The sequence below is a fragment of the Scyliorhinus canicula genome, chromosome 1 (genome assembly GCF_902713615.1).
Source record: "Scyliorhinus canicula chromosome 1, sScyCan1.1, whole genome shotgun sequence".
NCBI lineage: Eukaryota > Metazoa > Chordata > Chondrichthyes > Carcharhiniformes > Scyliorhinidae > Scyliorhinus > Scyliorhinus canicula.
The window spans coordinates 16,756,884-16,772,489 of record NC_052146.1 but is presented as its reverse complement, the minus strand read 5'-3'; the positions used below and the strand labels follow the sequence as shown (position 1 = coordinate 16,772,489).

The window sequence follows — 15,606 nt, the reverse complement described above, 5'->3', positions numbered from 1 at the left end:
AAGCCCCTCGTTTTCCGACTGTCTTAAGTCTTGGTGAAGGCTGTCCAACCACGAGGGACACTGATGCCAAGGTATAGGAGGAGGCCACCCTATCTCATCACGGCCTGGGCCAGAATTCTCCATTGCAAGTCTGCAATGAGAGGACAGAGAGTTTGGTACTCAGCCAAATCTCCCATTGACTGCAGCATGTAAAGGATGGAGAATCCCACCCGTGAACCAAGGTCAGCGGGCATGACTTGATTTGGCACACCTGGATCCAATTTCGGGAAAAGGTTCAATGACCTTCTGAACTTGGCATGGATAGGTTCCGAGTGGGCATTGTCCAGTTTGGGAGACAGGGGAAGGGTGCAAGTTCATTGCTGCTGGTGCGACTCAATGTTAGAGAGAAGAACTGAAGCCTTGGGTCCATCAAAGGGTCAGGGGCCCAAAGGCGTTGTGATGCTCTCCTGCATCTGGGGGGTGGTCTGAGTTGGCAGGGCAGAATGGAATGGCGTTGGAAGTGATGGGTTGAGTACTCAATGGAGCTCCGCACTTACTTCCAGGAGAAATGAAGCCACAACCATGGAATGAGGCTGTGGTGCCAAACCTTGTGATACGCAGCAGCCATGAACTGGGAGTGCTGGAGCTCAAAGGTAAGCAAGGAAGGAGGTCCTCAGGTCGCAGAGAGGCTAGTGCCTCAGAGGAAGGCAAGAGCCTGGTGGACCGAATTGTGACTACATGTGGGCGAAAGTAATGAATGGACGTCTCGCCCATCAGAATAACCTGAGTTATGTGCTGGTCACGGAGACATTTCAATGCGACAGATACAATGCGGCAGAATGTGTGGAAAATTGAGTCAGTGTGGTACGTGTCATGGGTGGGATTCTCCATCCCCGCCAGTCCTGTTTTGTGGTGTGATGTGCACCCACCAGTAGTGGAATCCTCCGATCCGGCAGCCGGCCAATGGGGTTTCCCATTGTGGCCATCCCACGCCATCGGGAAACCCGCGGGCGTGGGTGCGATGTGGATGATCCTGCCCATCGAGAATCTCGAGAATATCTGACTGCCTGTTTTCATCCCTCAGGTCAGCCAGCCAGCAAGGCGGCCAACTACCCTCCCTTGACACCAAAGACCTCTCAGGATGCACCTGTAGCACACCATCCCTTGGCACAAATCACCAGTGCAGATGCTGGCACGTCGGTAGGCACAACTGTTTCGGATTTGTTGGTAGGGCACATCACGTTCCCTGGTCCAGATGGTGTGGGAAGGGAATGCCCAGTAGTCGGAGAGTTGCTGGAGACAAGGTCGACATGGAGTTCAAGGATGATGGCTAGCCTCTAAAGTTGTAATAAGGCAGCAAATGCTGCATGACCAGTGGGATGCAAGAAATCTTTCAGAAGACGTGTCATGGAGTTCTTGTGGAGCATGAGTGCTGTGATGACCCTTAGCTCCAAGTATTGTAGCCTTATCTATTGAGAGGCGACTCTAATGGATTGACAGCTCCATGAGTGGCATGAGGCTTTCCTGGGGCTGCGCGTGCACCTCCAGATCCTCACAGATGCACTGACCTCAGGAACTGCAGCAGTTCATCTTCTCAAGGGCAAAGATTGGACAATAAATGCTGGCCTTGCCAGTCCTCCCAGATCCCTTAAATGAATTTTTAAAAAATCATGTGGGAGAAGGATGCAGCAAATAGTCTCATTGATTATTTCCCATCCTTCATTGGTGAGCAGGGAATTGGGGATGTACTGCACAAAGGTGGGCTGTCATCTATTTGGACTCTTATGGTGCCCCAGGTGAGGGCAGCAGTTCTTCCACCTCTCTGCCAGTTACCACACCATCCTCCGAGTACTGAGGACTGTCCAGCCATGTCATTGCTCGCATCTTACCTGGCTAGGATACTGGATCAGACCCCCAATATTTTATTATGTAAGACTTCCTGAAAAAATAGGGTTTAGTTATTTTAAAAACAAAACTTAACTATTAGGTACAATATTAAATTGATTTTAACTTCAAACTCGAAATGAACAGCTACAATTACACCTCAACACCACTACTCCATTTCCCATGAAACAAGAAAAAAGAAAGTTCTCAATCCACCTTAAACAAGCAAGGCCGAAAGTGATACTTGCATTCCAAAAGAGATCCTGGCTCTTGCGAGAATCCTTTCAGATTCTATCTGAAAGTCGTTAAATGTATCAGCCTTTTTCCTCGTCGCCAGACAAGGTTGCTCTGAGTTTAAATATTATCACTTTTTAAGCTAACTCACTGGGAAAGAAAATTGCCTCTCTTGGAGATTACTTCCCTTCAGTTTTCTCCCAACACACCAACCTTCTCAAACTTTCTAAATGGCTGTGTCTCTCGGAGCTTCACCCAGCACTGACCTCATCTCCCTCAAGGTGAAAATAAAGTATCTTTGCAGGCTGCAAATCATTAACTCTCAGGACTTCCCTAGTCAAACCACACTAACCCCAGACTTTTAACCCTTAAATTGCCCACTATATTTATAATACTAAAGTCTTCCATTCATCACACACTGATCACAACTAGGGATTTGTAATGGATGCTTCTGTTTTCTTTTTCCATCACAGTACTCTGTTAATGAGCCAAAAGGATTTGTTTTGCTTTGTAAGTATTTTCACCATTAATCACTTATTGCACTCAAGCCTAAGTGTCTGTGTGCTCCATTTGTCAGCTTCATCATTTCCTGTTGAGAGATCCAGGGTATCAAACTTAATCATGAGTGTAATGGGCTCATGGAATGGCTAAGTGTTAGATGTCTGGGATTAACATGGTGCCTACTGAGTATGCGGGAAGGAAGGGCATGCCAGACTAGTTTTTAAAAATGCTGAATGTAAGACTTTACTTCAGATTTTTGCTGGATAGTCTAAGATTTTTGACTGTAGCATTGCAAAGGTTTTAACTTCTGGATTTTATATTAGAACTAAAATAATGTTTCCCATCTTTTTATAATTTTATGATGTACTTAGTGACTGAAAGTATATTGCATGTTTCAGTTCTTTAATAAATTTGTAAATCGATTAGTAAAACAGAACATATTAGTGTAGTATTCCGTATACAACTTCAAAGAACCCTTCTCTGTAAACACTGAAGTGGGGAAGTACATTTTGAAGACACACATTCAGACCTTTACACAAACAGATGAAAGAGGAGTGATAGGCCACTTGACCCCTTAAGCCTGCACGGGTAATCAACAAAGCCATGGCTGATTTGATTGTAACTTGAACTCCACATTCTTGCCTATGCCGATAACCTTTCATCCCCATGTTTGATATGGACGGCGCAGCAGTGCAGTGGTTAGCACTGTTGTTTCACATTGCCAGGGACCCGGGTTCAATGCCCAGCTATTAGGTCACGGTCTGTGCGGAGTCCGTACGTTCTCTCTGTGTCTGCATGCGTTTCCTCTGGGTGCTCCGGTTTCCTCCCACAGTCCTAAAAGATGTTCTTGTTGGGTAAATTGGACATTCTGAATTCTCCCTCAGTGTACCCGAACAGGCGCCAGAGTGTGGCGATGAGGGGATTTTCACAGTAACTTCATTGCAATGTTAATAAAAGCCTACTTGTGACACTAATAAAGATTATCAAAAATCTATCTATCTAGCTCTGCCTTAAAAATATTCAAAGACTCTATTTCCACTGCCTTTGGAGTAAGAGACTAATGACCCTCAGAGAGAAAGAAATTCTTTGTCTCGTTCTTAAATTAGCGATCACTCATTTCCAAACAGTGACCCTTAGTTCTAGATTTTGCAAAAAGAAGAAACATCCTTTCCACATTCACCCTGTCAATACCCCTCAGCATAAGGTTTCAATCAAGTCTTCTCTTACTCTTCTGCACTCTAGTGGATACAAACCTAACCACTCCAACAAGGCAACTCTAACATAGCTCACAATTATGAAAACAGATTATCCGGGAGAAGGTGATATTTCTTGATCATCATCTTCCTTTAAGGACAAGTGGGCCATTTAGTCAGATCCGAAACAAGTGTCTGCAGGAGGTGGGTACTTTGAACGCAGGTGAAGGTGATTATTGGGGAAGTAATCCTGATCTGGAATAGTCTCATAAGGAGTGACGATTATAATTCACTTCAAGATGCTAAAAGTCTGAAGCATAGCATGAAAGATTTTTGATTTCCCCTCGAGGGGAACCAAAATATTTCAAATAGTTAAACTGGAAAATATAAGTGTTCTGAATATTATAATGCAAACAGGAAAGAAGAATTAATAGGAGTACCAGGAAGCTTTATAAGGTCCTGTGGGTCAGTGGGTAGCATCCCTGTCCCTAAGCCAGAAGCTCCAGGTCCCATCCCAGGTCCTAATAGCCAAAGAAGTTGCATTCATAACATGGTCAATAGATTATGTATCAACCTGCAAAATCCTTCCAACACACACCAATGATAGGCAGTAAGAGGAGAGACTCCTGGCCAGTCATGTTTGACGCAGAGTGGTACCCCTCAAGCTATAAGCCTCTGGCGACAGCAACCTGTTCCAGGACAATTCTGGTTATGGGAACAGGCAAGTCTGCCTTGTGCGGGAAGAGAAATAAGGAGAAGCTTTATTATGTTAAGTGATTATGTTAAGTAACAGACTGCCAAGAAGGAAAGTGTGAAAGTTCTTCCAAACATATACACAATAAAAAACATTTAACCTGAGGTCCAAGTCCATAATGCATCATAACTAGTTCTGTACAATTCATGTTGCGCAGGAAGTATGAGATTGGTACCACACCATACGCTTCACATGCTTGTTTATATTGGGTCTTCCCTGTGTGATCATAGACGTTCAAACTTTCTGAAATAAAACCATAGAAAGTTAGCAGGTTCTTTGTTACAATTATGAAATGCAATGTATTCTAGCCTTATTTAAGTTAATATTTTAAGCCAAGTATAATCTGTCACAGCTCAGTGCTCTTTCCTTGTTGCTGCATGGCCTTTTGCAATCCTACCCAAGTGACCATTCTTTATGTATCAGACTTTGTGGGACACTACATCGTAGGCCAAACCAATTTTCATACAACCCCAACATGTGCACATCTTCGTGCAGGAGCCGCAGGACAGTAATGAGGATTTGAAATTCTGGCTGATTTTCTCCAGCCTTTCCAGGTCCTTTAAGGTCAATTGTGGGACTTCAGCTGTTACCTCAGCTGTTAATTCAGACCTGGAATTAAACTGTAGCATTTTTGGTCTCTTTGGTTTAGTTACAATTTTACTTATTCAGCCATTGGAATTTTTTAAGATCGTTATTTAAAGACATTTTTTCTTCTTTCCTTTAGATTTCTGCTGCTGTCTCTCAATTCTCCTACGACATTTATGTGCACATGAAAAACAATTAAAGACTACCATACGAGGTTCAAGTTTATATAAATAGGGCAGCAACTAATGAACCTATTTGTCAAGTTAATCAAACAAAAGTGAAATCATAGAATAGAATTTACAGTGCAGAAGGAAGCCATTCGGCCTATCGAGTCTACACCGGCTCCTGGAAAGAGCACCCTACCCAAGGTCAACACCTCCTCTCTATCCCCATAACCCAGTAACCCCACCCAACACTAAGGGCAATTTTGGACACGAAGGTCAATTATCATGGCCAACCCACCTAACCCTCACATTTTTTGACTGTGGGAAGAAACCGGAGCACCTGGAGGAAACCCACGCACACACAGGGAAGATGTGCAGACTCCGCACAGACAGTCACCCAAGCCGGAACCTGGGACCTTGGAGCTGTGAAGCAATTGTGCTATCCACAATGCTACCGTGCTGCCCTATAATCTGAAATCTTGGATTGATTTCCCTCGTCCTTAACCCACAAATATTGAAGCCAATTGCGCTCCTATTCTGAAACCAGATATTATCTGACTCATCACAAACAAAGGATTAATTCCCTGGTTCACTGCCACACCAGGCACTGGAATTATCCACCAAGGCATGGAGATTAGTTTCTGGGAAGTCCTTTAAACTTTCAGGTGGTATAGAACTTGATTAATTTTCAATATATTTATTTCTACCTCCCATTGCTTATAAAAACTATTTTGGGCTTCACATGAATCCGTTGGCATTGTAGGTTTCATACCATCTGTATCCACATCGAATCCTCCTTCACTTAACACATCATCATCAGAAATCTCCTCAAATGATTCCACAGATGGTTTGTCAGAAGGAAAGATTTCTTTGCAGGTTTCTTGGTTATCCTCCTTTACCCGAAAACTGGTCTGTAATCGAGCAACTGTCTGGAAAGTTTAAAATTGGAATGAAATCACACTGATTAACTAGCATCGGTTATTTTAAAATATACCAGCAAATCACATGCCAGTCTCAAAGTATGAAATGGACAACTATTGTGAGTAATATTATAGCGTTTCACTTGGGAAACTGACCAAAGGTGACTGTGACTATTGCTGAAAAAAGTCATGTTGTTGAAACTTTTCATCCTGCACTTATCAGGACAAAGGTGAGAATGCCAAGTTTCAAACGATTCAGAATGTCCAATTCACCCATCAAACACATCTTTCAAGACTTGTGGGAGGAAACCGGAGCGAACCCACGCAGACACGGGGAAAACGGGCAGACTTCGCACAGGGGGACCCAAGCTGGGAATCGAACCCTGGTCCCGGTGAAGCAACAGTGCTAACCATTTGCACTACCGTTCTGATTGAAGGGTGGAGCAGGCTCGAGGGACTGAACTGCCTTCTTCCAGTTCCTAAACTTTATACAGGGAGTGAGATAAAATCCACTGTGTTCATGACTCCAAAACTGATCGGGAACCCGGGGACAAGGGCACAGTCGGGGGCATGGGCACGCTCGGGGGCATGGGCACGCTCGGGTCCAAGGACTCTCCCCCCCCCCCCCCCCCCGGTAAGGGATGCCCTACACCACGGAAAAATGCCTATCAATGGCTGAGGCGAAAGGCGCTAGATAAATGCAGGTTGCCTTACTTTGAAGTCGACGCTCCCCCGGCTGTAGGAGTTGCGGGGTCTGCTGGGGGGCTTGCTGCTGATGCCCCCGAGCTGGTGGGGGGAGGTATCTTCCGAGGTCGACTCCGGAGGCACCGCCTCCTCGCCCGGCTCGGCCTCCCCCTCGCTCCCTTCCTTGGACGAGTTGTCATTGAGCACCATCGCCTCCTTCTTCTTCTTCTTCTCCTTCTCCTCCTCCTCCTCCTCCTCCTCTTCTTCCTCAAAGGGTACCTTCCCACCCTCGCCGCTAGGCATGGGGAAGAAATGACCACCAGCGCCACCTCAACCCACCCTGATGATGAGTGGGCCGGCCAGGTGCAATGATTGACGTGGGTGGGCAGCCAATAACGGCTGGACGTCGCTCCGCTCCCGGGCTTCTCCGACCAATGGGCCACCGGGGGGGGGCGGGACGCGGTTACGCGGCTGGACCATCAGGTTAGGTTGATTCGCCCGTTGCCCTGGCAACCGAAAACATTCGTATCTCTAAACTCCTTAAAATGTTGTTGTTGTGTGTCCCCCCCCCCACCTACACATCAGTTCGACAAAACGAAGAGACGTCCAAGGGGGAGGGAGGGAAGTCAAAACTTTATTCATCTGAATTAAAAAATAAACGGTGGTGTGCCAACCGTCGACGCCCAGAATGCCTCGCGACGGGGTCCGGTGGGAGGGCAATTGGAAAATTTAAAAACAATGAAATAGTTGGCCGCAGGCCGGTTTCGGAATGAAACCCCGCCGTTGAATTTTTTTTTAATGCTAAAGATTGGATTGTAAAATTGTGTCCGCTGGGCTGTCGCTGGAGGAAAGGTCGACGGTGCAGAGCTGTCCCGGCGGCGGCTTGTGCTTTTGGCGGGAGGAGGAAGAGGAGAAGGCGTCGGTGACGACGACGACACCCCCAATAACCTGACGGTGGAATTAATCCAGTCCCGGCTGCGGAGGTCGACGCAGGCCGTGGGAAGAGTGGAGTTTACTTCCTGTGGGGAGTCAGCCGGATGCCGGAGGGAGCGAGTTCCAGGCGTGTCTGTCCCGGCTCCCCTCCTCCAGCCTTTTTAAAAATGACTCCCATTGCTTTCCTTTGATTGCTGCAGTTGGTTCCCGCTCCTTTCACTCTGGGAAAGCCGGCCTTTAATTCCCCCTCCAATTATCCCCTCACTCCGTTGAGGATGGCGAGCAGAGCTGCGATGGGTTGAGCTTTCCCGTCGACCCTGTATTATTCTTTTAGGGATTTGCTGGACAATACACCATGAGCGCCCTCACAGAGAGCCTCCCGTAGCTCACGGCCTTTTTGTTTTAAAGTGGGAGGGGGTTTAAAAAGTTTATTTTTAATGTGTGTGCCTGTGTACATACATTGCCACGTGGGTTTTCGTTTCTCTCCCCGCCCCCCCGCCCCCCGCCATTGTCGTGTTGGAGCGCCATCAACCCGCAATGTCGAAGGAGCGGGTTACCGGCGCCTCCCAATCCCAGTCTCAGTCCCAATCCCAGTCTCAGTCCGCCTCGTCCTCCAGCGCCACCGGGTCGAGCAGCCTCTCCTCGGCCGGCACCGTCATCCTGGACTCGCTCCCCAGCCAGGACCTGGCCCCCATCCCCGAGGCGGAGGAGTCGCCCAAGCCCTGGGGCCGCCTCTGGGCGCTGGAGAAAGGATTTTGGAACTTGGGTAAACTCCTCTTCTACCTTTTAAAAAAAAACATCTCGTTTCTCTCTCTCTCTGGCTTGTTGTGGGGTTGGCTGACTGTCTTTCTCGAGGCAGCATCTCCATCCACGTGGAGATGGCAGCCATGATGTGGAGATGCTGGGGGTGAGCACAGTAAGAGATCTTGCAACACCAGGTTAAAGTCCAACAGGTTTGTTTCAAATCACTAGCTTTCAGAGATTCACCTGAAGAAGGAGCAGTGCTCCGAAAGCTAGCGATTTGAACCAAACCGTTTGGACTTTTTCCTGGTGTTCTAAGACTTCTTACTGTGCTTAAGCAGCAAGAATTCCAGCAGCGAATTCAACGGCAGCAACAGTGGAACAAATCCAACTGAGAAGGTCCGCACATCTAAGAAAGAAACCGGGCAGACTCTCAGTCCGTGAACATTAAAAAATTGTTAACTTCTAGACTATAACTGTTGGAATCACTACCTTTCGGAGACTCGCCTGACGAAGAAGTTGCGCTCCGAAAGCCAGTGATTCCAAACAAACCTGTTGGACTTTAACCTGGTGTTCTAAGACGTCTTGCTGTCTTCACGGCCTGTAGACGCTGCCATTATTGTGAGCCTTGCAGGGGTTTTCAATCATTTGTATTCCGAACCTTCCAAACCAGTTCAGCTGGAGAACTCTGAACTTTGGTAACCTGGGTGGCCTTTAGAGTTATTACCAAGTTCTCACTCAAGCTCTTTGTGTTGACACAAAAGGCAAAAAAAAAATCAACTGCAAAGTGCTAGAAATGTTTGCAAACTAAATACAAGTTCATAAAACGTGCTGAAAAAAATTGAGCAGCTCTGCTGGCATCTGGAGAGAAACAGTTAACATTTTGTGGCTGAATGGCTCTTGGAGCAAAAGTGGGATGTGTGATGGGTTTTATGCTTTAGAAGAGAGATGGATGGAGTAAGCAGAGCACAATAGAAGTTTGGGGAGAGGTTGGAGCTCAGGAGAGTTTAAATGGCAAATATGTCACAGAGCTCAGGCGAGATTAAATGCCAGATGTCAGGATTAGGCTATTGAGTTGGATGAGCAACCATGATCGTGATGAATGACAGCAGGCTCGAAGGGCCAAAAGGTGGCCGCCTCCTCCTATCTTCTATGTATCTATGTATTTCCAGCATCTGCAGTATTTGGCTTAAAATTGAGTTTAAATTGACTTAATTTGATTTTGCAGTGGTTGCAGTTATACTGCAGCTGTATTTCTTTTATTGGGCTATTTTTTCACCTTATTTTGATCTGAAGTAGATTCTTACAAAAAGTCATATAATATTGAAAGAAACTGCAGAATTCAGTAATAAGTGCCAGTGTGGTGAAAAGTAAATGCAAAATTACTTGTATACAATTACACCATAAATCCAGACATTGGCACTATCCCAAGGTAAATTGATTATGTACTGTAGTAACACTCCTACTGGCTTCACATTTTAGGAAAGTATATTTTTAAAGTTTAACTTGTTGATCTAATGTGTTGTCCCATCAAGGTTTGCTTAAATGCAATGGGGTGCATCAAGCTGCTGTCAGGTCCCTAACTTTCATTTCACAAAGCTCACAACCTGTTTCAATTTGTGAGCATGTCACATTGTATTTTAAGGCTTTCACCAACATTATCCGCCTGCACTTTCTTCCTGCCATATTGGTGGCCAGGGACACCATACAGCGCAACAAAACACGTGCTGCGTAGCCATATTTCCTGGCCAATTCTAATTTCAAGCTTCATGTTACATTGTCTAGCTCAGTGCGACATACTGAAATTGGTTGTGAAGCAAATGGCATAAAACTGAGGGGAAGTAGGTTTTGGCAGTGGATGGGGAGAATTGAATATCTGAATGTTTTAGAATTGACTTGCTGTATTTGGGAGCGTCTGCGTTTTGCTGTTGCATAAAAAGCATGCAAGTTGCCTCGATCTTGAAATCCTGTTTCGGAGTGTGGCTATGGATTGAATTTTGTGCAAAGGTAGAAGTAACCTTTTCACCTGTGGGTGGTGTTCCTGTTGGCACAAAATGATATATTAAAGTGATAACTAATGACTTTCTGAATTGAGAAAAGTAACACATGATCTGAAATTAAAAACATCATGTTGTAAATGTTCAGCATGACAGTCAGTATTTGAATGAGAAAGTGAGTTACTATTTCACGATTAGTTCTTAATCAGGCCGCGTGCTATCTTCTGAATTCCCAATAGTAAAAAGGAAAGTGGTGTGGTGATTAAGTGTCGAAAATAATTGCAAGCTCCAATCTCTGCTATAATGTAAATATATTGGGACAAGAGTTATACCGTGAATGGTGTTGGATAAATCTCGAGTGGAAGTTAAACATGAAATGGCACTGTTATTTTTGTAATTTGTGGTTTTATGTTTGTTTTTGAGTGGCGATGTGGAAAGAAACACACTGTATATGAATCATGGGAGGAGCAGGGACAACACACTGGTCTTATAATTTTGATTAGGAAACCCAGGAAATAATAAACAGTTCTTAAATTATCCTGGAAGTGTTTCTGGCATTGTGTAAATGTTTCATGTATCGACTGGCTCGACTGCCTTTTCCAACTGCCATTTAATGTAGGTCAAGCTCTTGTTTTTTTTTGTGGGAATACTACAGGCAAACAAGTCTTTGCAAACTTTGAGTTTCAATTATGTGTTTGTGTTTCATGAGACTTTTTAGGTTGGATTGATTTAAAGTGCTGGAGGGAGAGGAGACCAAACAAATTAGAAACCGAAGAAGCAGCTAATCTCGGAATAGTGAGAGGCACCTGAAATTAGCTTTCCTTTTTTACCCAATTAATTTTTTCCAATTAAGGATCAATTTAGCGTGGCCAATCCACCTAGCCTGCACAGCTTTGGGATTATGGGGGCGAAACCCACGCAAACACGGGGAGAATGTGCAAACTCCACACGGACAGTGACCCAGAGCCAGGATCGAAGCTGGGATCTCGGTGCTGTGAGGCAGCAGTGCTAACCACTGTGCCGCCGTGCTGCCCAGCTTTCTTTTTTAGTGAATTCATTATTCAGAAATTTTTTTGAAAAGCCGCACAGACTTGAGACTGGAAGTATCTGCTAATGTTCGGTTTCCTGTTTGTTCTTTTAACAATATTTGATGGCCTGTCCATTGGCAGTCTGAAAGACAACTAATAATATACTTCCTCCTTTCTGTTTTTTATTGTTGTGCAGCTGGGGTCCGATCGAATACAAGCAGATAAATATTTGATCTTGACCCTCCAATATAGTACACCCAGTTGGTGATTTTGCTGTGTCTATGCTAATGTATGGTTACGTGAGCATCATTCGCACTAGTCCTAGGTTTTGGAGATTTGATATGAGCTTGGCTGGGATTATGGTGTTGAAGGCGGAGCTGTAGTCAATAAATAGGAGTCTGATGTAGGAGTCCTAATGCTCTAGGGATGAGTGTAGGGCCAGGGAAATGGCGTCTGATGTGGGCCGGTTGCAACGGTATGCAAATTGCAGTGGATCAAGGCATTCTGGGAGTATGGAGATGATGCGCTTCATGATCAACCTCTCGAAGCACTTCATTATGACTGTGCCTCCACATTCCTTGGCTCCATCCAACAATGATTTATTTCTGCAGGTTACACTGCATATTAACTCCCCAAGGGTGTCCCCTGTCAAACCACATTCCTTTGGTCAATTTCACCTTCTGGTTCCTAGAAGCTCCGAGGCCTTTAAACAACAAAATCATTTTTAAAAACATGACAATTGCAGACGAGAACACAATCCCAGGTTTTTAACCCTTAAATTGTCCTTCTATTTAGAAGCCAATATTCCTAAGATCCTTCATTTGTCACAGTTGGCTATCTCAAGTCCTGTCTGATTTCTACCTCGTTCACATACCCAAGATTGTTCTGGTCAAATTCAGAAACCAAATTCTTTGACTGGCTATGGTACTTCATCCCTCCTGCTATCCTTGACTCCTCCAGTGTTTGGCACTGACCATATCAACCTTCTTTATTATCTCCAGCAAGGAATTCTCTTTCTGCAGAGTTCCTCAAGGAACTTAGTCCTTCCATGGTCCCCATCTATGTGCCATCTGTTATGTGCTCTTGGAGTCCGCTTCCTTGTGTATACTAACATCCAAACAAATCTCCCATGATCCAAACTGACCTCTTTGTCACATAGGTAGTCTGGTAGAAATCTTGAATAAGCTGTAATTGCTTCCAGTTTGGAAGCATTATTTTTGTTCCAGCCATTCACTTGCTACTGATACTACTCCTCAACACTTGGTTTACGCTGAATGAAACGGTACATGATACGAAGATTGGTGGAGTTGTGGATAGTGAGGAGGGCTGTTGTCGGCTTCGAAGAGACATAGATAGAATGCAGAGCTGGGCTGAGAAGTGGCAGATGGAGTTTAAGCCTGACAAGTGTGAGGTTGTCCATTTTGGAAGGACAAATCTGAATGCGGAATACAGGGTTAATGGTAGGGTTCTTGGCAATGTGGAGGAGCAGAGAGATCTTGGGGTCTATGTTCATAGTTCTTTGAAAGTTGCCACTTAAGTGGATAGAGCTGTGAAGAAGGCCTATGGTGTGCTAGCGTTCATTAGCAGAGGGATTGAATTTAAGAGCCGTGAGGTGATGATGCAGCTGTACAAAACATTGGTCAGGCCACATTTGGAGTACTGTGTGCAGTTCTGGTCACCTCATTTTAGGAAGGATGTGGAAGCTTTGGAAAAGGTGCAAAGGAGATTTACCAGGATGTTGCCTGGAATGGAGAGTAGGTCATACGAGGAAAGGTTGAGGGTGCTAGGCCTTTTCTCATTAGAACGGAGAAGGATGAGGGGCGACTTGATAGAGGTTTATAAGATGATCAGGGGAATAGATAGAGTAGACAGTCAGAGACTTTTTCCCCGGGTGGAACACACCATTACAAGGGGACATAAATTTAAGATAAATGGTGGAAGATATAGAGGGGATGTCAGAGGTAGGTTCTTTACCCAGAGAGTAGTGGGGGCATGGAATGCACTGCCTGTGGTAGTAGTTGAGTCGGAAAAGTTAGGGACCTTCAAGCGGCTATTGGATAGGTACTTGGATTAGGGTAGAATAATGGAGTGTAGGTTAACTTCTTAAGGGCAGCACGGTAGCATTGTGGAAAGCACAATTGCTTCACAGCTCCAGGGTCCCAAGTTCGATTTCGACTTGGGTCACTGTCTGTGTGGAGTCTGCACATCCTCCCCGTGACTGCGTGGGTTTCCTCCGGGTACTCCGGTTTCCTCCCACAGTCGAAAGATGTGCAGGTTGGGTGGATTGGCCATGAAAAATTGTCCAAAATTCTATGATTAACCTAGGACAAAAGTTCGGCGCAACATCGTGGGCCGAAGGGCCTGTTCTGTGCTGTATTTCTCTAAAAAAAAACATCTTTGTGTTCTGTTTGATTCAGCTGTGAGTTTTAAAACCTCCATCTTATGCACCTGGTTTTGCCCATCTCTGTCTCTACTTAACTCCTGTCACGGATTCCCTTGTTTATACTTTTATTACCCATTTGCTTGCTTTTTCCTACACCATCTGTGCTGGCCTGCCATTCTCCACTCTCTATAAACTCTGTTGCCAATATCCTGTCATCATCCCCGTTCTACTGACCAACAATGTTTTACTGTGCTGCAACATATTGTATTTAAAATTCTTGCTCTCTTCAACTTCCGCAACCTCAGCAGTGTGGTGCCCCCATTGCTAGCGGGGTCTCCTGCCTTCTATCAGTCTTGGCTTAGTGGTAGCATTCTCATCTGTGTCGAAAAATTGTGTTTGTTCCAAATACCTGACCACCGAGGCTGACAATTCAGCGCAGTAGTTTGGAATGCTTCATTGTCAGGGGTGACCCTGTCTGTTCTCTTGGATGTATATGAAAGATCCCATGGCACCATTCCAGGAAGTGCAAGACGTTGTTTTGGCTTTATAGCCAATATTTAACAGATTGGCCTGTAACTTCTTGGCTCCCCCATATCAGATTTGGGGAATAATCCAAAGATGACACTGGGGAATCCCTCTGGGAAGTTCCCGGGTAAGGGTTTACCCGGCAATTGTCCAGAAGCGCTAACTTCCTCTGGAAATCATGCAGCATGGAGAACAATCCGATAAAGCGATTTCAAACGCTAACAGGATGGTTCTGCCAATGTTAGTTAGTCTGAAAAGGTTAAAAGAAATAAAAGCACATAGAACTTCAGCTGGACCATGCCTGCTCTCACACTCTCTCTCTCTTCTCCTCTATCTCTCTTCCCCCCCCCCCCCCCCCCACCACGCGCGCACACACACACACACACACACACAATGTTCAAACCTACTTATCTTCAGCACTTAACTTCTGCCTGGTCCGATATTTTTAATGGGACCATTAAACACACCACACACCTGCTTTATGGCAGCTAGTACCGTACAAAAGGGGCTGGTTTAGCTCACTAAGATAAATCGCTGGCTTTTAAAGCAGACCAAGTGGGCCAGCAGCACGGTTCGATTCCTGCACCAGCCTCCCCGGACAGGCGCCGGAATGTGGCGACTAGGGGCTTTTCACAGTAACTTCATTGAAGCCTACTTGTGACAAGTGATTTTCATTTTTCAAAAGGGTGCCGTGTCCTCCTTAACTGAGATTCTTTTGGACTCTGACGCCAGACCCAGGCACCCACTGCCTGGGTATCATCCAGCCCAAGTCAGGTAGGTTGGGTGAGATGGGCACTGAAGAAATTTAGTGCAGGTAAGTGGGCATGGAGTGGCAATTTGACACTGATTGTCATTTTGAGGAGGTTATGGCTCACTATCCTATCCTCCTTGCTCTTGGTGGAACTTAGCTGTGGGTAAAGCTGGCTGCTTTGTTTACTGACATACCAACTTTTGAAGTGTATCCACTTTAATTGACTCTGAAGTGCCATGGGTCATCCCGAGGTCATGAAACGCGCTTTAGAAATAAGTTTGCTTCTTATACTTTCTGTCATTCTTGTTTAAACCTTCACTTCGAACAGAGCTCAGCATCTGGTTCCCTTG

At 45.3% G+C, this 15,606-nt stretch overlaps 2 protein-coding genes across 4 annotated transcripts in view; one reads left to right on the top strand and one right to left on the bottom strand.

Annotated features, from left to right (window-relative positions):
- Positions 1 to 7,485, bottom strand: part of lrrc74b (leucine rich repeat containing 74B) — a 101,618-nt gene extending 94,133 nt beyond the window's left edge. For both annotated transcript variants that reach the window (XM_038812558.1, XM_038812644.1), the window contains exons 1-3: positions 6,929 to 7,485; positions 6,067 to 6,223; positions 4,646 to 4,788 (exon numbers count right to left, since the gene is read on the bottom strand). In XM_038812558.1, the coding sequence (XP_038668486.1) occupies positions 4,646 to 4,788; positions 6,067 to 6,223; positions 6,929 to 7,201 (573 nt within the window). In that variant the 5' untranslated portion in view covers positions 7,202 to 7,485. The remainder of the gene's footprint in view (positions 1 to 4,645; positions 4,789 to 6,066; positions 6,224 to 6,928) is intronic.
- Positions 7,486 to 8,199: 714 nt separating this feature from the next.
- chek2 (checkpoint kinase 2) overlaps positions 8,200 to 15,606 on the top strand; it is a 42,897-nt gene continuing 35,490 nt past the window's right edge. For both annotated transcript variants that reach the window (XR_005462436.1, XM_038812773.1), the window contains exon 1: positions 8,200 to 8,597. Coding sequence is in view for 1 of the 2 variants with exons in the window: in XM_038812773.1 (XP_038668701.1) it covers positions 8,369 to 8,597 (229 nt within the window). In the remaining variant the exon portion in view is untranslated. The remainder of the gene's footprint in view (positions 8,598 to 15,606) is intronic.